At 36.5% G+C, this 23,542-nt stretch overlaps 1 protein-coding gene across 5 annotated transcripts in view; it reads right to left on the bottom strand.

Annotated features, from left to right (window-relative positions):
- Nucleotides 1-23,542, bottom strand: part of Nrg3 (neuregulin 3) — a 1,026,038-nt gene that overhangs the window by 13,936 nt on the left and 988,560 nt on the right. For all 5 annotated transcript variants that reach the window (XM_078038995.1, XM_078038991.1, XM_078038986.1 and 2 more), the window contains 2 exons: nt 19,419-19,545; nt 1,601-1,728 (listed from right to left, as the gene is read on the bottom strand). In XM_078038995.1, coding sequence (XP_077895121.1) covers nt 1,601-1,728; nt 19,419-19,545 — 255 coding nt within the window. The remainder of the gene's footprint in view (nt 1-1,600; nt 1,729-19,418; nt 19,546-23,542) is intronic.

Raw genomic sequence — 23,542 nt, forward strand, 5'->3', positions numbered from 1 at the left:
TACAAAACAAAAACTATGATGTATGAAACTATAATTTACAAAATTCTAGAGGCACTTTATAAATCACTGGTTGCCTATCTATCAGGACACAATGTATGTCAACAGATACTCCAATGTCATTGTACTGAACAAAAGGACAATGTCTTAATGATGTCCTTATTTAATCTGTGAGTGACTCCTAAAAGCCTGAGTAGAAGCCAATTTTCAGAATAAATATACAAATAAGAACAAAGGTATATTTCAGCTCTGATATGATTCTTAAAAATTTCAACTTTATGACAATTCAGTACTACAATGATTCACTAAACTCTCTTACTTGACTGGAAAAATACTCTGCTCTAATCGACAGGGGAAAATACTGTTTGGGTGAAAATATCCATCTTCTAAAAGGCTGGGAATTTTGGACTAAAGTCCATTAAAGTGAAATGCTCTTTCCATGGGGAAGTATTCTGTAAATGAAACAAATGATATAAACCAAAATGTGAGTTTAAGATACTTAAACCCTCTATTTCAGTTTCATATGGAATGGAAATTTTTAAAAAATAGTATGTTGATAATTATTGTAAGAATGATTGAAAATTTCAACATAACTGTGGGTACAAACAGGAAAGTCCTTTCCTAAGGTTCATTAAGAAGTGAAGGAAAAGGTTGTTTCCTTTTAAAAAGTGTTTCTTATGGGGTTGTGTGCAAAGTGTTGCTGAGATGTGAAAACAAAGGTTGATAACAGTTATCCTTCATTGGTAGTATTTACTGTCACATTCAAAATTTCAATTTACTACATATATTCTATGTTTAAGCTACTGTACCTGTTTTTGTAGCAGCATAAAGTTTTAATTGAAAGTAGAAAACTTGGTACTATAGATTGATAATTGTCCAAAGACTGAAGCTTCCTTTTTCAATTTGTGCAAAGATTGAAGAGGTCCATTTTGACACATACAAAAACATACTATCCACTATAACATTATTTCCAACAAACTTCACCACTTGGTTTGGAAGAGATACCTTCCATTTTTTGGAGTACAAGAACCTCGTGTATAAAGCAGAACACTGTGAGCTAGAAGATGCTACAGAATATGTTCACTTTGAGAAAGAAAGGCAAATATATGTTATGACATTCTAAAAGACCCAATTGCTGTGGTCAGCTTACAAAAGAGTGCCCCTCCACTAATAACACAAGGTTTTAGAGAAGGTTCGCCAGGATATCCCCCTGGAAAATTTTCTTTTGTGAGGACCATGTTGGAAGACATGGAGCATCTCACACCAGCTGCCGAGGGAAGAATTAGGCATTAGTAATGATGAGGCAGGCTAGGAAAAAATCATGTTTTAATAGTTTTTCAGAATGCAATTGTTCTGTTCACTGGTCTATGCCTATAGCTCTGATGGGTGTTGTTAATGGTTCCTTCAGGCTCTTGTAGGCACAATGTTGCCTGCTAGGGAAGCCAGTGTCTTTTGTTTACCTGCTGTGAGCTGCTGGAACATCTCCTCCATGGAGAACTATAGGAGAATCAAGAACAATCCCATGTTGCCATTTTTCGGCATGTGTGTCCAGAGTGTACACTGTGTAAACAAACCCACTCCCACAATAATCAGCTACTAGTACCTGTGGTGTTTAACAGACTGGCTTCCTCTGTCGGGAGAAGGAACCTCAGGGAATGACTGGGGGCCGCCAAAACTTGACTCCATCATTTTCTCCAGCGCAGTCACAGGATGCCTTTCCGCCTTTGAATACTGCAGGAAATCATATGCATATGGAGGTACATTATCAGAAGAGGGTTGGCAACATGAGAGTTAGGCATCAGTATCGTGGAATGCCAGTTTTGCCTGGGTCCTGACCAGGACATCGATAATGACATCCAGTGCATCCCATTTCTCACACACACCAGGCTTCTGAGATTAGGTAAGTGCCACTGAAGATGAATCAGTCTTCTCACTGCACTTCATGGCAACAGTGTCTGATAGCCAAAAAGCACATAAAAGTATATTTTAGTCCATTCAGTTAATTGGATCTCTATTAGCTAATATTTTTTCATAGATAATGATGTTGTAAACCTTATAATATTTTCAGAATTCTAGAGGAAATTAATTTATATATATTCCTCCACACACACACACTCCACTATTCTCCTTCACTCTGTTGCCAGATAATTACTTTGAGAATTTCACTCTTTTAGTCCTAATCTTTGGCTTTACTCTTGACGATCTTATTTAGACTCCTGTACCTCATGAGATATAATCTTTAAGTTGTTTTCTAGGAATATTATCTCTGAACCATAAGAAACAAGTTTCAGAAAGGAAAATCATACAATGAGTTTATAATCAAATGTACCTCTGTGCTCTTGAATTAATTTTTCTTCTCGTTACTTCATTCTTTCTAGGTCTTAATCATACATGATCTTAGATTCTATGTAAACATGACACTCCAGGCAGCCACTACTTGTATCATGTGTGTCCTCATGAGATAAAAAAAAAAAAAAAAACTCCTGACTATAGTTGAGAACAGATTTAGGATAAAATGGAAATGCTGACTAATTTTATGCACATATGTACACATATTCAGTGATATTACCAGAATAAAAGAGAAAAATAATTCACTGATTGAACAAAAACTAATAAGGAGGGTAAATGACAGAGAATGGTAAAATGGAAATAAAAATGATAAATATGCATCATGATTTTCATGATGACAATAACAGGGGAGTTAGATTTGAGTATTAAGATATTCACAACACTGACAATAAATTCGGTCACCTATGTGAAAGCAATAGAGGACAATGACAAATAGGATGAGTGATGACACCCCCCCATATTATAGAAAAGACAATTTATAAAGTAATAATACCAAATAAGATATAATGCCATGCCAACTTTGTTCTAAAAGAGACAAAGATGGATATTTCACATTAATAGAAGGAAATGTCTAGCATAAGATATTTATAAATTTTTGTCTAAGCAGCTTCAAAAATACAAAGTGAAATTAATAGTGTCACATGAAGAGCCTGAAATACACTCAGACGTGTTGAGCACCTTCACTCCTTATTACAGAAGCACGGAAAGCATCTGAATAGAGTTGAAGCATAAACATGCTGTCATAACGGTTATCCATGAAAGTAAATGTTTATACCTGAAGGAGCTACATGGAAATAAAATAATGATGGAAATCCTAGGAAAAAAAAAATTGGGTGTTGGGCTAAAGACTTCCATTATGTAAGGCTTTCTCAGCTAGTCCTCCAAATCAGAGAACATTAAGCTTTTGATACTTTGACTACATCAAGATTAAATGCACTAAAGATTTAATAAACTAAAAGAATCCACATGGCAATGGGCATAAAAGTAGTTTCAAACTATGTGGATACATTTATTCATAACCTTAAGGGAAAAAGACAGTTCTTACCAGGGTAAAACACCTCAAAATCCTGAAGAAAACATGTTAAATTTTATTAAGTAGCATAAATGATCACTATCAACTTAAAATGTAAAACCTGGTAAAAAGATTGGTATTCGTGTCAGTATTACAATTTGAAGGCTGCACAGAAATCAACTAAAAAACAAGAAAGGCAACTACAAAAACATGAACAAGAATGTCACAGAAACAGATGCATGATGTACTTTTAGGAAGGTATGTAACTGCACTCTATATAGTATGACAGTAGAGAAAGTTACATTTTAAGAAAAAAGTGCACAACTGTAATCCCAGCCACTTAGGAGGCTGAGGCAGAAGGACTTAAAATATAAGGCCAGCCTGGGCAACTTAGGGAGACCCTTTCTCAAACTACCACATCCCCGCCCTCTCTGTTTTAGAGTACCCTCGGTTAAACCACCAGTGCCAAAAAAGAAAAAAAATAAAACACACAAAACAACAACAAAAACAATATCTGGGAAAGGTAGAATTGATGCTAAATTCTAGGGAAACAAATCAACAATGTGTTAAAATTTTAAACATCTATTCTGAAATCTAAAATATTACTTCTGGCAATTTTCTCATTTCACATATATATATGTAAAATTATAGCATGTGTAACTATACATAATTGATAATGACTGACTAGTTTATATATTTGCTATACCATACTTCTTAATCATTATTTTGGAATGTAATCTATATACATACACAAATGTACAAGTATACTGTAAAACTGTATGGTTGCAGTAGCCTCATAAGTCTTGTGTTTACCACATCTCTTGATTATATCAAAACACCATGCCAAGTGATTGACCTACACCAACTAGGTTTATGTAATTATGCTCAAGAATATTTACATAATGATGCATTCCTCATAACATATCCCTATCATTGAGGAACACATGACTGTATATAGCGAATATCTGCTGACTTGAGAAAAATGTCAAGTTTATTGTTTTTAAGTTCAAAGCTGTAAGTATAAGTTTCATTTTTAAGTACTTTCAAAATAAGCCACATAGTGGCAGTAATGACTACATCTTAAACTAGAATCTGAATGCTACAAAATGGACCTGTAGAAACTGGCCAGGCTTTTCTAAAACAGAATAAAGTCATATGAAATGAAAAGAAGATATGGAGATAATTTGCAAAAGGTGATTGTTTTCAGTAATCCCAAATAACGAAAATTCAATAATACCTTTATGTGCTTTGCTGCTAATTAAGGTTGTGTGTTACAAATGATCTGTGGAAACAGTCAGATGTGTTTACTGAAGTGTAAACAACATGCTGAATTTTGAATTTCCAAACTCTATAAAAGACATATTAGAGTTTGCTCACTTTTTCCCCAACTTCTAATAAATCGGTTTAGACGACAAATTCAAATGCCTTGGTGGTTCAGCCACACAAAGAGAGTTACATGATAGAGGAAAATAGTAGAGAAAGGATACACTGAGAAAAGGAAGTCTGCTCAGCTACTGCAGAGGGAGATCCTGTGGTAACACCAGACTTTTCTAGAGAAATGGGTTACAGACAGTGATTTAACAATATCAAAAAGTCCAATTCGGTTTGTAGGTCCTTAGTTAAGCGTCCTGAGAGGGAAGGCTTTATCCAAATTCCACGTAAAAGTCATGAATAGAAACAGCCTCTTACTTATTTTGCTTATTGATAAGTATTTTCTAAAATTCCCTTTAGATTGTTTGTATTGTTATATCACATAATTTCTTTTTACTTACAAAATTCAGAAAAAAATGTTGGAACAAATTTGTATTTCTCTCTTGGTTTTTTTTTTGTTGTTTTGTTTTTTTTTTTGTTTTTGTTTTTTTTTTTTTGTTTTGGTAACTGCATTTAACCTGAGAACCAGGCTTCTGCTGGCATTCCCATCCAGGGTTGATTGAGATATGTGGGACTATTATAATAAGCTGGCAATCCTCCAAGTTGACATTTCATACATATTGGTTCCAAATGAATTTAGAGATAGCTTTCAATTTTACTTCTGACAATAACTGAAAGTCATCATTCCTCTCCTAACAATAATACCAGAAGAAAACAACTACAAAACGAACTGAAAACCAATGGCCATTCTGGTATACATCAGATACTTGAGTTGTAGGGTAAGCCACCACTGAGAGACTCGGGCTACAGATACTCAGAGTCTAAATTGGTAGGATTGCTTGAACTTCATTTTCAACTCTTTCGGACACAGGGTCTCACTAAATTGCTGAAGCTTGCCTCAAAATCGCAATCCTCCTGCCTCAGCCTTTAGAGTCACTGGGATTGAGTTGCTGGAATCGATGTAGAGATGACAATGAGAGCTAGGATCATTTGGGGGCTGCTGTCTCAGAAAAGGTGCTCTTCTTTCACAGAAGTACACCAGATTGTAACAGAAAACAATAGATCATCATATGCCTCTGCTATTAAAAGGGCAAAGATAACCATTTTGAAACACACACACAGCATGCTCCATAACAACTGCCTGCATTTCAACAAAAAATAAGGCTTTGCCAAAGCCTATTTCACCCGAGGACAGGGCATCTCTAAATCCCTCCCCGTGACAGACCCATAGCATTCCCCTCCCTCATAACAGGAGGAAAAGGCAAAGAAGGCCTTGTGAAGGACATAGCTCAGGAACACAATCCCATTGAAAGGATAAAATATAATCATAAGATCACAGAAGAGTTCCCTTCCACCATATCTAAAGGACTCCACTACAACTGTAGTGGATTACAGCTGAAAATTTTGCAAAAGCAGACTACTAAGTTCTTAAAGGAACCTAAACATCCAGCAGAGACGAAAACCAAATAAGCAAAACAAGCGTCAGAGGATTTTGAAGCCCCTCGCATCTATGGCTATAGCAAACATTAAATAAAACCCAATATTAGCCAGATTAACATAAAACTTTACACTGAAGGTCTATTTACCTTAGTTCCTACTCCCAAATGTATATTCATTCCACCTTTTAACAAAACATCATAAGGTATGCTAAAAGACAAGAAAATACAATGGAAAAGAACCAGAACTCATATTAGAGAGATGATGGTATGATCAAACAAGGAATTTGAACATGAAAAATGTGGTAAGGACTTTACAGGAAGAAAATAGACAACATGGAAGAACAGATGGGTACCATAAGCATAGAAATGGGAAATTTAGTCAATAATCAAAAGCACATGCTAAACATAAAAAGCACTATAATAAGGGCTGGGGATGTGGCTCAGTGGTAGAATGCTTGACTAGCATGCACATGGCACTGGGTTCAATCTCCAGCACCACCGAAACACTTTAATAGAGAAACAGATGTACCATTTGATAGGATTATCAATAGAACCAAAACACACACACAACAATAGTCGAAGGGTATGATCTAGGCACAATTAGAACAACAAAAGGGGAAGAAAGAGAAAAGGTATTAGGAAAAAAAATTGAAATAATTATGATCAAATTATTTCATTTAATAATGGAAACCACACCACAGTTTAAGGAAGCTTTTAGAACACTAAAATACCACACAGGATAAGTCCCCCAAACCTAATATGATGACATATAATGTTTAAAAAACTGTGTGTGGGGGGGGCAGAGTATAAAATCTTACCTATAAAGGAAAAAGGTTAGGAAATACAGTGGGCTTCTAATTAGAAACCTAGCAAACAATATGGCAAAAGACTGAAATATGTTAAAAAAAAAAAAAAAAAAAAAAACTAGAAACCTCACTCCTGAAATCATCCTACCAAAAATAAGGTGGTATCCAGGTTGGCTCCATAGTTTAGCTATTGTGAATTGTGCTGCTATAAATATTGATGTGGCTGTGTCCCTGCAGTATGCTGTTTTTAAGTCCTTTGGGTATAGTCCGAGGAGTGGGATAGCTGGGTCAAATGGTGGTTCCATTTACAGATTTTTAAGGAATCTCCACTTCTTTCCATATTGGCTGCACTGGTTTGCAGTCCCACCAGCAATGTATGAGTGTGCCTTTCTCCCACATCCTTGTCAACACTTATTGTTGTTTGTCTTCATAATAGCTGCCATTCTGACTGAAGGGAGATGATATCTTAGAGTAGTTTTGATTTGCATTTCTCTGATTGCTAGAGATGATGAGCATTTTTTCATATATTTGTTGATTAATTGTATATACACTTCTGAGTAGTGTCTGTTCAGGTCCTTGGGTTATGTTTTTTTTTTTTTTTTTTTGGTGTATAGCTTTTTGAGTTATTTATATATCCTAGAGATTAGTACTCTATCTGATGTGTGAGGGGTAAAAATTTGCTCCCAGTATGTGGACTCTTTTCACCTCACAGATTTCTTCTTTTGTGGAGAAGAAACTTTTTAGTTTGATTCCATCACATTGATTGATTCTCAGTTTCAATTCTGGTGCTATAGGAGTTTTATTAAGGAAGTTGGGGCCTAATCCCACATGATGAAGATTAGGGCCTACTTTTCTTCTATTAGACACAGAGTGTCTGGTCTAATTCCAGGCCTTTGATCCATTTTGAATTGAGTGCATGGTGAGAGATAGGGGTTTGATTTCATTTTGTTGCTTATGGATTTCCAGTTTTCCCAGCACCATTTGTTGAAGAAGCTATCTTTTCTCCAGTGCATGTTTTTAGCACCTTTGTTTAATATAAGATAATTGTAATTTTATGAGTTAGTCTCTGTGTCCTCTATTCTTATCATTGGTCTACCAGTCTGTTTTGGTGCCAATGCCAGGCTGTTTTTGTTACTATTGCTCTGTAGTATAGTTTAAGGTCTGGTATAGAGATGTCACTTGCTTCACTCCTCCTGCTAAGGATTGCTTTAGCTATTCTGGGTCTCCTATTTTTCCAGATGAATTTCATGATTGCTTTTTCTGTTTCTATGAGGGACGCCATTGAGAGCCAACCTAGATTCCCTTCAGTGGATGAATGGATTTAAAAAAAAGTGGCACATATACACAATGGAATTTTACCCAGCATTTGGAAAGACAATGCTAAGCGCCAAGCAAAGTTAGTTAATCCCAAAATACAATACCAAATGCTTTCTCTGTTATAAGGAGGCTGACTCATAGTGGGGTAGGGAGGGGGAGCATGGGATTAGATAAATTCTAGATAGGGAAAGGGAGGGGGCAGGGGATTAGCAAGGGCACTGGAATGTGATGGACATCATTATCCAAAGTACATAGACAAAGACTCAAATTGGGTGTCAACATACTCTATATAAACAGATATAAAACATTGTGCTGTATATGTGTAATAAGAATTGTAGTGCAAAAAAAAGTACATGTACAAAGGCATGAATTGGCATGAACATACTCTGTATACAAAAATATGAAAAATCATACTCTATGTGTAATGCATTCCACTCTCATGTATTAAAAAAATAAAATCAATAAAACTAAAAAAGGCCAATAAGATTATAGTTTCAACTTTTACAGTCAAATGAAAACAGAAAATTCATCATAAGCAGACCTGGCCTGCAATAAATATTACAAGAAATTTTGCAGGGAGAATGATAATCATGTAGGTCAGTAACATAGATCTACAGAAAGGAAAAGTGTCAGAAAAATAATAAATGAAAGTAAAGATTTCATTTGTCTTAATAGATAACACATTGTTAATATTAATTTGAATAAATATTTTTCTGTTATGTGATTCTCACAAAGTAATGATTGGCAAATTTTTTTTAAAGTATTGGAATACTCTGTTATAAAGTATGTAGTAGTTACAAATTAGTAAATTGTTATTTGAAAGTGAACTTGGATTAGTTGTAAATATGTATTGCTACTTCTTGAAGAGCCACTAAAAAATAACTAAAAAGTAGTATAGATGATATGGAGAGAAGTGAGGGAAATGAATAATAAAATGTTTAAAACTGAAAGGAAGAAATAAGCAAAGAAAATGGGAAAAAAATACAAACCAGTTACAAATGTGGCAGGTATTAATTTAAATATATCCACAATAACTTGAAATATGATTGATCTATAGACACCAATTAAACAAAGATGTGAGCATAGATTTTTGTAAAAATTACATCGTGTTCATGAGAAACACTTTAAAGACACGTGATAAAAGTAAAGGGTTAACACTGATCCAAAATAAGCTGAAGCAGGTATATTTTGAAATAGAATTATCAGGTAAAAGGATTAAAGAAATATCATTCATGAATGAAAAATAGTTTCAATTCTCCAAGAATATAAAACACTTAGGTTCCTAACAACAGAGTAAAAAAGACATAAAGGAAAACTGAAAGAATGACAAGGAGAAAAAAAAAAACCTATTTAATTTAGAGTATCAAACTACTACTTTTTTTTTCTTTTTTTCTCTCTCTCTCTTATTTTTTTGGTACTATGGATTGAACTCGGGGCACTTGACCACTGAGGCTGGCTTTGAACTCTCAACCCCCCTGCCTCAGCAGCCACTAATATTACAGGCATGCATGATCACACCCAGCTATTCAAACTTCTATCATTAATTCACAGATCTGCCAGGCAGAATAATTAATACAAATGTCAGTGACCTGAATAGTACTTTCAATCAAGTTGACATGATTGGTTTGTGGATTGTTTTTTTCCAATAAGGTAAATGACACACACTTCTCAAACTAATATGGAACATTAACCAAGATAAAGTATGCCTTATGATATTTAAAATGAATTGTAAAAAGCATACTTTCAGAGTTCATTGGAATTAAACTAGGAATTAATACAATAAATGGGATAATTCCCAAATATTTGGAGATTAAACAATATACTTGTAAATAACAAAAGTGTCAAATGTTAAGACTCAACAGAAATCTTTTTTTTAATAGAGAGAATTTTTCAATATTTATTTTTTAGTTCTCGGCAGACACAACATCTTTATTTTATTTTTATGTGGTGCTGAGGACTGAACCCAGCACATGCCAGGTGAGCACACTACCACTTTCACCACATCCCCAGCCCTCAACAGAAATCTTAATGTCTAAATTAAAATACAACTTATAGGGGACTGGGGTAGTGGCATAGCACTTGCCTAGAATATGTGAAGCACTGGTTTCAATTCTCAGTACCACATATACATAAATAAGGTCCATTTGACAACTAAAAAAACTTTGATAAGTTGTATTAAAGTTTGCAGGAGGTAATAATAGCAATGAGTAGAGAAAATTTATAATTAAATTTTTCAAAATGATGAAAGATAGAATCAATAAATTTCCATCTTAGAAAACTAGAAAATGAAGAAACAATTAAGGCCTAAAACAAGTAAAAGAGGAAAATAATAGAGAAAAATAGAGAAAAATCACCAAAAGCAAAGATGATTCTTTAGAAATTGATCAACATTATTGATCTTTTCATTCAGACTAACTCAAGAGAAAAGAGGATACAAATTACCATTAACAGGAAGAATAGTTGAAATGGACCAATTTATTAAAAGGCATAAACTAGCAAAATTCATACAGGGGATGGAGGTAACCTTAATAGTCCTAGATCTATTAAAGAATTACAGCAATTAACAGAACATCATTTGGAGTGGTGGGGACCTCCGGAAATAATTCAGATTCCCCCAAGGAAATCTGAGATCTCACAAAGGTGAGGTGGGGGTCAGGGATGCTGCCCTAAGCAGCTTTGGAAATGAGTAGCATTTGTAAGGCAAAAGGACCACACATAAGCACTATCGAGCAAACTCATAGAACATGGCAGTACAGCACAACATTCTGAGTCTGTAACTGAGCAATTAGGTATATGGTTGGTGGATAGTAAGAGTCAGTCTTTCCATAGTGGAGTGGGAATTCATAGATAAGCAGTGGGTGGAGGCTAGGATGATCTTTGTAGTAATTGATTAGTATTGTGTGGAGACATCAGCATGAATTCAGGTGTAACAAAATTTAGAGATGATTACAAGACTTATAGAGGTGCTTATGTATGTGAGAGAGACAGCTAGAGACAGATCTTTGATCCACCTGTTAAGAGGGACCAGAAACAAGGCCTTTCCAATAGCAATGAGCTTTTCTGACTCTGAGACCTTGTTTCCAATAGCATTCTGCAATGGAAGGAATGCTACTGGAGAAATGAATGATTCCAAGATTGGTACAGGTAATATACCAAATGAGCCTGGAACATCTTATAGTGTTTGAAAACAATGAAAAAAACAATACCCTCCCAAACTGATATGGAATTGTTAGCCTATACCAAAATGATATGGGTAATTGAGAGATTTGTCAAAGCTAGAATAACTTGATCACAAAAGTTATTATTATTGAATTCCTTGGATTATAAATCAAAGTATAAAATAAGTATCCATGAGTTCATACTAATATAAACAAATAACTGATAAATTTTAAAAGTGGAGGAGAAGAAACAAGCCCTTTGCAGTATTATACAAATAACTTTTGTAGATATTCCACTATCAGGAAGAAAGATTATAATTCCCCATTCCTTAAATGTGGGGTGTGCATACTTGCTTCCTTCCAAAAGGTCCCTGGCAAAGGCAGAGTGAAGAAAGGACTATCCTTAGAGTGAGAAACATGGTGAATACTGCCTCTGGCAGACGATGAGGCTAACATCAATGGTGATAATCATAATGATCATATATACTTTTGATATGATATGAAATTACACCTGTTATCTTTCTCTGAAAATCCCATAACCCCAATAAAAGCATGAGAAAAACACCAATAGGGAAGCATCCTATGAAATACTTGACCAGTACTACTCAAAACTGTCAAGGTCATCAAAACAAAAAAACCTGACAAATTGTTGCAGTCAAGAAGAGCCTAAGGAGATAGAACTAAATGTAATGTAGGGTCCTGCATGGAAAACCGAGGAAGCAATTGGGAAAAAATCTTAAGATATTTGAGTCCAATCATGGATTTTAGTTAAAATTAAGCAAAATCAATGCAGTGTTATTAACAAATGCACCACACTCATGAATCATGTTAATAAGGGAAACTATGTACACAGTATTTGGGAACTCTTTGTAGCATCTTCAATTTTTCTATAAATCACACTACTCTGAACATAAAAGCTACTTAACCCATTAAGTCCCAGGTTTTCCATTCTATGACTATATCAACAAAATTGATACAAGTGCATTAAAATAGGTTGGGAATCATAATATAGAGCTTATATATTCTTTATTTCTTTATAGTTTTTTTTGTTCTTAATTATAAACAGGGCACTAGCACAATATAGTATCTTTCACATATACAAGTCATCCTATAAATAGGGCATTGGGCAACTATGATATGTGGGACCCTGGGACAAAGTAGGAACACAAAATAGATGTTTTTTAAAAGCATAAGACAGTCTAGAGACTAGTCTCCCTATAGTTTCCTGAGTAACTCAGCTGTACACTCTCAAGGCATATTTCCTAGTCAGCAAAACTGTTCATCTGTACCAACCCTCCTTACAAATAAGCTTAACTAACCAGGATCACAACCTTTGGACATTTATGCTCTGAACTGTATTACAATTTCTTCCAAAATATGTGTACTTCCATCCCTTGGAGGAGTTACTGTCTGCCCTATTTTATCCATCACATCATATGTGCAGTGAAGCTTAAGTGCTCAGGTCAGTTGGCCGTCTGACCCTACATTTTAACATCCTAATACTGCAAAGTTAGGCAGTTGACCCCATGTTCTTTCCTTGATCTGAATATTTTTTTTGACATGCATTTTTTAGTAAGATCTTCTTAGGTATCATACACAAAATGTCATATTAGTAGTAAATAATGAGATATAACAGTATTTCATTCACCAGTCCTCTCAGCATAAACCTAAGTAATTTCCTTTCAAGATCCGCTGAAGGTTTTGGCCAACATTGTTATTTCTTGAGGAACTCCTCTTTCCACTCAGCCTCCCTGAAAGCCCTGCTACCACCCTGTGGAGGTGCTCCTGGGTGGTATGGAGGCTGCCCACTGTTGCCTGCTCTCCTCCCTTGCTTCTAACACACTGTTGGTGGTGCACCAGAATCAATAGAATAGGCTCATGTTGACAGAAGAGCAATGACTTTGTTGTTTCCAGGTCTGGCAAAGGCACACAGTGGGAGTCACAAGGTTAAATGAAGCGGGGCCTGTGTTGGAAAGCAATGTTGACAGAACTGATAATCACCTGTTCTGAAATCCCAGGCAATAAAGGCAGGAGAGGGTACAGTTTCAAACAGTTTTAAGTGTATGTCACTCTGCATTGCTCCTAGCTCATCTCTGCCTGTGTCTAAAAGTTCTTTATGGTCAGTCCAACTATGAGCCCAGAGGGTTGAAGAAAATTGAATGGTTATGACATGTTTTCCTGAAAAATTTCAGCTAGCTTTTGAATGCAAGTAATTAAAAGCAACTTGACTATGATTGCTGTTTTTGAGAATTTTTGCACCGTGTACCAGAGTTAAGAAGAACTCTAATAACTGCATTCAAGCTGTAACACGTTTCTTCTATAGCAAAGTAATATAACTACAGACCTCCTCTAGGGACAAGAAGCAGCAGACTCAACTTTCCCCTGTCCCTAACCAGATGCCCCCTTCAGCTAGGGGAACTGAACATGTGCCACTGTCTCTTAGATCTTTGCTATTCCCCTGTCATATTGATTCTCTCTGATATTTACTGTAGGCCTTGGCACATGTGAGAGTACATGTTTGCCTTTGGGATTATACAATTAGCGTCTAACAATAAACTCCTTGAAAGCAAGAACATTTCATGTGTTATGAGAATTTTGAATTGTGATAATTCATTATGTCCCTGGTCCTTACTAGGCACTGTCTGATACCAGTTACTTCATTTCTGCATTAATCTATTCATTCAAATATAAATATATATTGAATAAGGGAGTTAGAATTGAATATTTCAAACAAGACATCAAGTTTTAGATTAGAACTATTTAAAATAACTTCAATTAATACTACAAAGAAATTACCTTTTTTGATATCAGCTCTGCAGATAATTCGATAAAATTCAATTCACTCTCACCAAGGAATTCAAATGTCCACAGTATTAGGTGGCATTCAGATCTCTCTTATTGAATTGAGAGGTTATTTTTCATTCTGTTAGAGTATTTTGACTTACACTATATACATTGTAAAATAGTAGTACTTATATCTACTACTAGCCTGTGAGCATCTTGAGGTCAACAATAATCTCTGTATTTTAAGCTTTCCATGTATTGCCCAACATATAAAAGTATTCAGTAAATATTACTGAATAAATGTATTCCTGTCTACCAATTGTTAAGGATGTGCTGGGCATTTTTCTCCAGTATTTATTACCTTGCAGTTCTTTCTCAGTGAACATGACCCCCTATAAACAAACCTATCTTCCTTTCTCTTTCATACCAGGGATTGAACCCAGAGGTGCTTTACCACTGACCTGTATCCTCTGTCCTTTTTATTATTTATTTAGAGACAGGGTCTTGCTCAGTGGCTAAGGCCAGCCTTCAACTTGGTAATCCCCCTGCTTCAGCCTTCTGAGTAGTTGGGATTACAGGTATATGCCACCACACCTAGCTAAACCTATATTTCTTCAAGATGATTACTGGATCAAAAGGTAGGAAGAATATATAAATTTTTCCCTTACTTTGTGATTATATGTATTTTTCTGATTTTAAGAGAAGAACAGCTCATCTCTCTTTTGATGACTTCACTTTCTGATCCCTGAACCAGACTGAGAAGTTTCACTTAGCTCTCTCTCACTCCAGGACTCAATACAGAAGGTTAGTTCATCTCTTTGGGCCACAAAGACTTTAACTGCAAATGAAGGTAGGGGCTAGATGTTTATAAGGCACTACAGGATAATCTACCCTCATTCTTCTGTCTCAGTCAAGCGCTTCCAGAAAATCATGTTGCTTCAATTGACTAGGTGTTTCACATCTTGTTAAATGACTGTAAAGTGAAACTCTTCACCATTAATGTTTAATGAACATAAGGGAATGCCAGACACAATTTATCTGTTAAACACCACCATTTGCAAAGAATTTTAAGTAGTTAACCTGGTCTTGGAGATAAAAGACAGATTTGCCTGATATGGTAGTCAGGTAGGAATTTTTTTTTTTTTCTGGGAAGGATGATTATGTACCTAGATACCTGTCATCCTCCTTTGTAGAGGAAATGAATGCTCACAGTAGGAAGACCGGTGATGGACCTGGGTGTTCAGAATTTCTTAATAGAAAAGGAAAGTTGCATTTGAACAGAGATTCTGAACTTTCTAGCCACTTTTGCTATTTTTGAAAGGATAATTTTCTGTTATGGAGTGGCCATGCATTATAGGGCATTTATCAGTAGCCCTGATCTGTAACCACTAGTATTCTTTCCCCAGGTATTTACAGCCAAAGTATTTTTCAGTCTTTGCCAAATGTGCAATGGTGGTAGGAACAAATTTCCCCCTGGTGAGAGCTAATGAGTTTATAGGTCTGGGTTTATCTTTGACCTACTCACTAGTCTTCTGATAGAAGTAACTGTCTAAGCTCCATTTCCTCCTCCTAGATATTATAAGTTAAACATTCACTGTGAGAAGGAAATGAGACAATATATTTGTTATTTAGTATGATACTGTGTTTGCGCTTAGCACATGTTTTGCTGTTACCATGACTATGTCATTTATCTTTTTGTTATTATTGACATGGGTATTTCCTCATAGCTCTTACCAAAAGAAAATAGTATAAAAACCTACAAAACAAAAATGCATTTGAAATTCCCTTTGATAGGCATCCAATGTTCTTAGTCACATGACTGCTTTCCCTAAGACTACCCATAGTATGCTTCCTGGTCTTCAACTGCAGATTCCCTACATATTTCTCTTCGTATATTTTAAGGATAGCATTAAAGAAAAGCAAATGTTCTTAAAATATTTGGTTCCTTTTTAATAGACTTAATATCTATTCTCCATCACTATTTTGTCTCAAAACTTACAGCATGGAAAATTGCAGTCAAATTGATATTTGCTTCCTGGAATAAAATTGTGAGCAAAGGGTATCAGCATGTAATTCACCAAAGAGGAAATTTGACTAGAAATATGTGGACAGAGATTATGCTTCACTCTCAAATAAAGAAATGCAAATTTCAAAGAATGCCATTTCCTACTATTAAATTAGCAAAGGAAATGTTGATAGAGATATAACAAAACCAGCAGTGACCCACATTGCCTTCTAGCACTGAAACTGACATGCTTTTGGGGAAGAAACTTATCACAATCTGGTCTTGTTAAGGAGACCTGCTCAGGTAGCCCTTGAGCCTATGCTGGCAATATGGAGAATGCAATGTCTCTGTGCACATATCTCTTCAATGCACCTTGCTCTCATTTTGTTGGCATACTTAAATGCCTTCTCCTCATACATATTTTCTTCCTGGAGTCCCAATTCCTGCTTAGCAATTCATCCTGATAATTTCTTGGGATGATCTTAGATGATCAAAACACTTCTGTCTCTGAGACATAGAAGGGAATGAAACCCCAAAATATGCATCTTTGAAATAAGGATTATTTTGGGTTAAGGTCATAAAGACCCAGAATAGGTAGTAAAAGCTCTCCAAATAGGCTTTTTTTTTTTTTTGGTAAAGGAAATTTTCTTTACCAAAAAAGAAAAAAAAAATCACTTAAGCCTTCATATGAATGCTTAATTACAACTCTTACATTCCATATTTTTCCTGGTCACTGTTCCATAACTTGCTTCCCCAACCTAGAAGTTGGAAATACCTCTTTTCCTTTAGCCTAAGCTGGTATATAAGCCTAAATTACAAATACCCCTTTGAGTTATCCATTTCTGGGTATTCTATATTACACTCCTAATACCCATGTTAACACACCTCTGCTTTTCTCTTGTTAATCTGCCTTTTGCTATAGAGTTCAGCAGAGAACCTAGAAGAATAGAAGTTAAAAAATGTTTTCCCCCTATCCTCTTCTTAGGCAACAATGGTATGAATACAAAAAGACACCATCCTCACTCTTGAGCCCTGAGGATATAATCTAGTTGAGACTCTTCCCATTTTGTGTGTCCATACACAACCTAGGGCTCTGTGGGCTGGAGAGGAAATAAAATCATATTCCCCCAACATCTTCTAAGTGTTGGAAACCTGCAGCTAATCATTTCCTTCTTGTAATTCCAATGAAATGAGGGCAGGAGAGAGGATGCAAATGAAGATTTTAGCATTGGTGAAAAGAGCCTGGATGTCTACCAGGATGGGGATGGAGGAGAGGGGTTGTGAAGTGTTCACTCATGGACCATTAATGAAATCTTCCCAATTCAGTTTGTGGCAATCATGCAGGAGACAAAAGATGCTATCAGCATTTATTAGATAAAAAAGAAGAGTCACAACCAAACTCTGTTAAATACATGGCTATGGACAAAGACTCTTCTTGACCTGACTTGCTTCAATCAGGCCTCACATTTACGCTATAAAAACTGTATCCCCTCAACACAAGTGCTTTCATACCCCTATTTCTCCACCCCACACTAAAAGACCTGAACAAACACTGACTTAGTTTCCAACAGCTCAAGGCTGCATCCCTAGAATGACCATAGCCCCCCTTCAAGTGCCTGCTGAAAAACAAAGCAACATCAAACTAAAGGCCCACACCTGAAGATAATGCTGAGTTCCTATCTAAAACATTTACAGGAAGCTTTATGGTTATGAATGTCTCTTACACCTCAGGAAGTATCTTTCATAAGCACCTACAAAACATTCCTTTGAAATATCCTCATCAGGAAGGACGGGGGCTCTGCCCCCAAGTCTTCCTGGGAGCATGGTATCCTGATTTCAGTAATTGCTGGCCAGAAGACACCACTGCCCAACTGCACATACACACTGACCCACCCTGAGCACTTTGTCTCTTCCCTAGCTCTAAGCCCTCACTTGTCCCCCTTTCTGGTACATTACTGATTAAAATCCATCCCTGTTGCTGTCACATGTGTCCAGACTTGTTTATCTTTGATGGGACTAGTTGCTAAGGAACTGAACCCCTCCATCACTGTGGTTGTTTAAGGTGCTTGGATTATACTCATTAGAAATCATTAGCAAAAGTGTTCTCTGAAAAGAACAAGCCCTGCCCATTCCCACGAATAAAAGTTTAACAAAACTTTGCCGGCAAGCAATTCTGATTTATGAATCCCACATTAAACCATCTAAGTACATCTGTTTGGCACATCATAATGGTGACTCTTTGGGTAATGATTTCTTAGAATCACAAGTGATGTATGAATTCTCAGCAATTTAAGCGTTTGAAGGGCCCTGAATGTGTCCTGGGTGATTGCCTATTATACTCAAATCCTAGTTTTATAGTATGGCCTTTGTTCCTTTGTTTCATGCCTCATAATCTGGAATCACAATCTTATGGGTAGCAATGCTTTGCTCACACATAGGAGGAATATTTCAGCACGTATTAGATAGTGTTTTTAATTTGTGTGTTTTGCAATATAACTTAGAAGAGATTAAAACTACCTTTCAAAAGTGTACAGGAAAAGAGTTTGCCTTTAAGTTTTGGTGTCTGTACATCCTGGTGTTAGAAGAATTGACTCTAGGACTGAGTCTCAACGTTTCTCATTCCTCTGACCCCCTTAACTTGGAGCTGCTTGAACATAGTATGCATTTATTGAGTTCCATGGCTTTATTCTTTTTTTATTTCTTTCCCTCTTAGTTCTTTGACTATCTGATGAACCTTTCATGCCTTTTGAAATCCTGCTAGAGTCTGACCTTGTTGAGGGGCAGCTCCAGGTCTGCCTCCTCTAGGTCCTCCCTCTAGCCTTGCTGTAGCATCCACCATAGCAGTGCAAATTCTTACATAGTTCTGGTGGTGGTTCTAGTTCCCGCATGGCACCAAACATTATTTCTGGCATGAAGTAACAATTCAGTTGTTTGATGGGACAAACTTTTTTTTGCTACTAGAGATTACTTTATATTATAGATAAAAGTCAAGAGCTAAGATTAACTTCTATTTCTTCTGATACGTGCATATATACATACCTACATGCATGCAAATGAAAGATGATTTAAGTAAACTATAAAGTACTGAAGAAAAGTGAGTATAATTATAGGTTCCCTTTTCCCTCTGGACGGGGATGCTGAGGTGGGCTGTAGGAAGAGACATGCAGGCACATCACTTACATTTTGCAGCTGGACGTGGCTTTTCACCAAGCTCTCTGATTTTGCCATTGTGCTGGATGCTTTAAGACTGTAGTTTTTACCATTTTGTGACTCCTTCAGCTGCTCTTGGATTTGTTTAGCTTGTTTCCTGCAGGTATAAATATGTGTTATCAGAATTTGCATACTTTTATGGAATCTTAAATTTTGATGTTCATTCATTCCCCATGTCTTTGACATTTGCCAAAGCTAGATGAGCTCAGTTAACAAAGACAGCCCTTCTCTTGTTTTCAACTCCACCAAGAAATACTTCCAATTTAGAGCAAACTTGGTATTATGCATTATGATCCTGAGATTCATAAGCAATGGTGCTTAGGAACGTGATGTGTTGTCCTGGCCTCCATAAATGCAAGAGTTTCCTAATCCTCAGTGCTCACTTTTAAATAATTGAAAATGCTATAGATAAGTGACTAAAGGAAAAATATGTGGCTTGACTCTGGAGGCCATATGTTTTTGCTAAGATATATGTCTAATTATACAATCCCAATATGTGTAGCCTATATGCATGGCTTGCATACAAAAATGTGTATATTTTCTGTCTTGTACATTTATTATTACCTACAGCCTAAATAATAGTTAACTATGAAATCATTAGTTAGTTCCTTAAAAATTAACTACTGGTTTCATTTTAACTGCAGGTACCAGTTAATTCATTTTCCACAATAATTCTATGTCATGAGAAGATAACATTATCTCCATTTAACAAATAGGTAAACAAAGGCACAAAGAAGTTAAATCATTTGCCCAGGATCACAGAGAGTAGGTGGTAGAGCATAGCCTTCAACCAAACCACCATTAAGAGATTTACGTATCCTCAGTAGGGATGCTGAGATTGCTGTAGGTTTTTGGACTCAGAAATAAAGTGATCCTGCATGTACATGTGGAAGGACTGTTGTTTGGTTCATTTGGTGTCTATTCCAGAGGAGTGGAACAAACTCTTGCCTGATTAGCTGCAATCTTCCAGAAGGTTCATAGCAATTATCTATTAGTGTCAGACTCAGTACCCCTGAAAACAACTTTGCAGATTCATCTCCCTGAAGTTTGCCTCTCTCCTGAGTTCTGTGTCAAGGAGACTGGTTGGAAGACAAATCTTACCATGAATGTCTTTGTTCTGCTACTACAGGGACTGGGATCTGAAACTGAGCCCTTATCCACCAGCTTGCCACCCTAATAATTATCTAAATGTCTCTGAGCTTCCCTTTCTTCATGTGCAACTGGAGTTCATAAGAGCTACCTTTTCTTCCATGTATATGGTGGCATCTGAATGTGAGAGGGTATACAAAGTGTTCATAACTTTTTCTTTTCATTGTGCAGTTAGTTTAGTCTTGGGGGCAGATGCTGTGGAGGAATGAGAACATTGCCCAGAGATAAAAATATTGTACTAATTGAATCTCTCACAAGTAAGTCACTGATATTTTCTAAAGAATTTGGAGATTATGAGCATCATTTACCCTTTTGAATTTACACTGCCAATGTGTTGGTAGCTGTTTATATTTTTATCTTTTCAATTATTTGGGGGGCTTTTATCTCCAACACTCCTGGTTGCTTTAATCCAGGTATAATCATCTGTCTGCAGACCAACAGCCAATCTGCAGCCTATTGTTTAAAATGAGCTTATAATATGAGCATTTAGGAAGCACATTGTGGCCACAAAATCCTCTCAGGGATTCATTCAAGAAGAATACAGAAAATCTGAAAGTGCCAGCCCAGTAAATCACCAAGCTGCAGTAAAAGCCTGGTTGTCATAAAGCAAGGACTCAGTGTCTCTACTGTATTAATTCTTAGGAGAGTACCTATCTTTTCAGTAATCCCCTGATTCAGAGCCTGATATAAAACACCCCACTGTTTTTCATGGATCTTTCTACAATGTGCCTTCCTTTACCTCTTCTCACTCAGGTGCTGACTTGGCAATTTTCCAAGATATGTGTTCTTTCATTTCAGAGCCAGCATCTCCTCCCACCCCCAATTCCTCTCCTCTCCACTCAAAAACACATACTTGGTTTTTTTCCCCCCTCTCTTTCATCTTCCCTTCAGAAAATGGGAATAGAGGAAATGAGCAGCAGCTGTGTGCAATACCAACAACTCTCTCATGACAACAGTTGCTCTCGGAAAGAGGAGGTATTTGTGCCTTGTATCTTGGAATGCCAATAGCCCAGCCAGATCAGTATTGAGATTTTTCTAAGTTTCTCTAACCTAATGCATTAGAAAGAGATGAAACATGTGTTGGGGAACAGAAGATATCACAAGCCTATTGATAGACATTATTTGCAACATCATGGCTAAATTCCTAAAGAAGCAGACCCTGGAGTGGGAGATAGTATGTAGGACTCTGAAAAGGAGGATCTTTGGTATGTGCAGCTGTGAAAGTAGAAAAAGGGGGAAGAAGACAGGATGGGGCAAAGGGAGAAGCTAGAATGTGATGCAGTCTCCATGGAAACCTTAGCCAACCCCCCAGGAGCTCTAGAGTTGACTTGGCCTTACACCCCGAATTTGAAGCAAAGGTGTGGTCTTGTGAGCCCTACGCTGATGTGTCATCAGAGGTGGATTATCTCAGAACAGGGCATGTCACCAAGAAAGGCAGCTCAGGGTCTGAGGTCAAATAGCATATCAGCACATCCTGATGATGCAAAATCTCTTACTGAATAGGTGATAAGCTATAGGAAGAGGCATGTTGCTACTGGTAATACCTTTACTAATTTTTCCTATTGTTTTCCCAGTTTTGATTACCATCCATTTCAGGTTTTGCTGTCAGGAACTTTTTCTCTCCTACCCCAAATTTAAGTTAGTCATTTCCATATTCTACTAAAAACTCCTATAGCTGATTTCATCCTTCTTACCTAAGTAAGCTGAAGTAAAGAGAAACCCCTTAAGAATTGATAGTTTCCATCTGAACCGTATTGGCCATGCTTAAATTAATATTTGCATTAAATACATACGGGCTCACTAGACATAATGAGAATTTTTTCTACTCTTTTGGCATTGTGGCATTTGATTAATTCCATCAGAAAAATCCTCCAAATTCAAGAAGACATGCTTCATTTCTAGCTCGACATGTTGCTGTAATATTTCTTTTGAGGGGGCTGTGCTATGCCACATAATGAGGAAAGGACAAGAGTGGCAAAATCTGAGTGATTATGCAAGGTATAGCATAAACAACTCTGAGAATGAGCTTTGTGGTAAGTCTCAACTCTCCCTGGCCAGGATGCTATATCCCAGTTTACCAATGGACTTATTTGGGTACCAGTGATAGGCCACTGAATACTGGAATACTTGTGGGCCATAAACTGGAATCAAAAGAAAGTATCACATGTAAATAAACATATTTTATGCATGAAAGCAAGGGCTGATCAAGTCGGTGGGTGCCTATTCTGTTTTAGCAAAACATTCCAAAATGTAAACACAAATCCAAGAATTCACAAAAGAAGTTTTTGCCAGGGTTTTACAAAAATCAGTATTGTTTTCAGCAGTGTAGACTAAGTGGTTGGGGTGGGGCAAGGCATTTATGTCAAAAATAAAGGAAGACTATGCCAGAAATTATAAGAGAAGGAAATATAAACTCTAGGTCTCTAATGAGAAATGGCATTCCAGTTGGAAAGGCATCACTATTATCATTATATTTTTTCAAAAAATGTGTCCTGGGTGAGCAGACAGAAGGAAAATATTCCAATGAGTACTCCTCCACCTGCTTGGTCCTCTGAGATTCCCATGAAGAACCTGGCATTGAATGGTGTTTCCAATAAATTCCCTGAACCCTCCCTGAGCCCAAGGAACAGATGATGGTCTCAGAGCCTACTGGAGGCCCAGAGTGTGAGACTGACAGCCCTAAAGACAGAAGTTCTTTAGTTATCCAGCTGTTCTCCATTCTTGTGATTACCATAATCAGTCTTTTACTTAAATGTGGTACAACTACAAATTATACTCTAAAAATAAGTGATTAACTGCTTCTTCATAGTAATTTGCTTATTGTTAAATACACTATTTCTTTCTCATCTTCAGTTCTTACCAGGAGACCCTTCTAACACTCTGCTGGGTGTGATTATCCTTCACATCCTCTGGTGTATGCTCTTAACTTTGTAGCAACATAGTCT

The sequence above is a fragment of the Ictidomys tridecemlineatus genome, chromosome 1 (genome assembly GCF_052094955.1).
Source record: "Ictidomys tridecemlineatus isolate mIctTri1 chromosome 1, mIctTri1.hap1, whole genome shotgun sequence".
NCBI lineage: Eukaryota > Metazoa > Chordata > Mammalia > Rodentia > Sciuridae > Ictidomys > Ictidomys tridecemlineatus.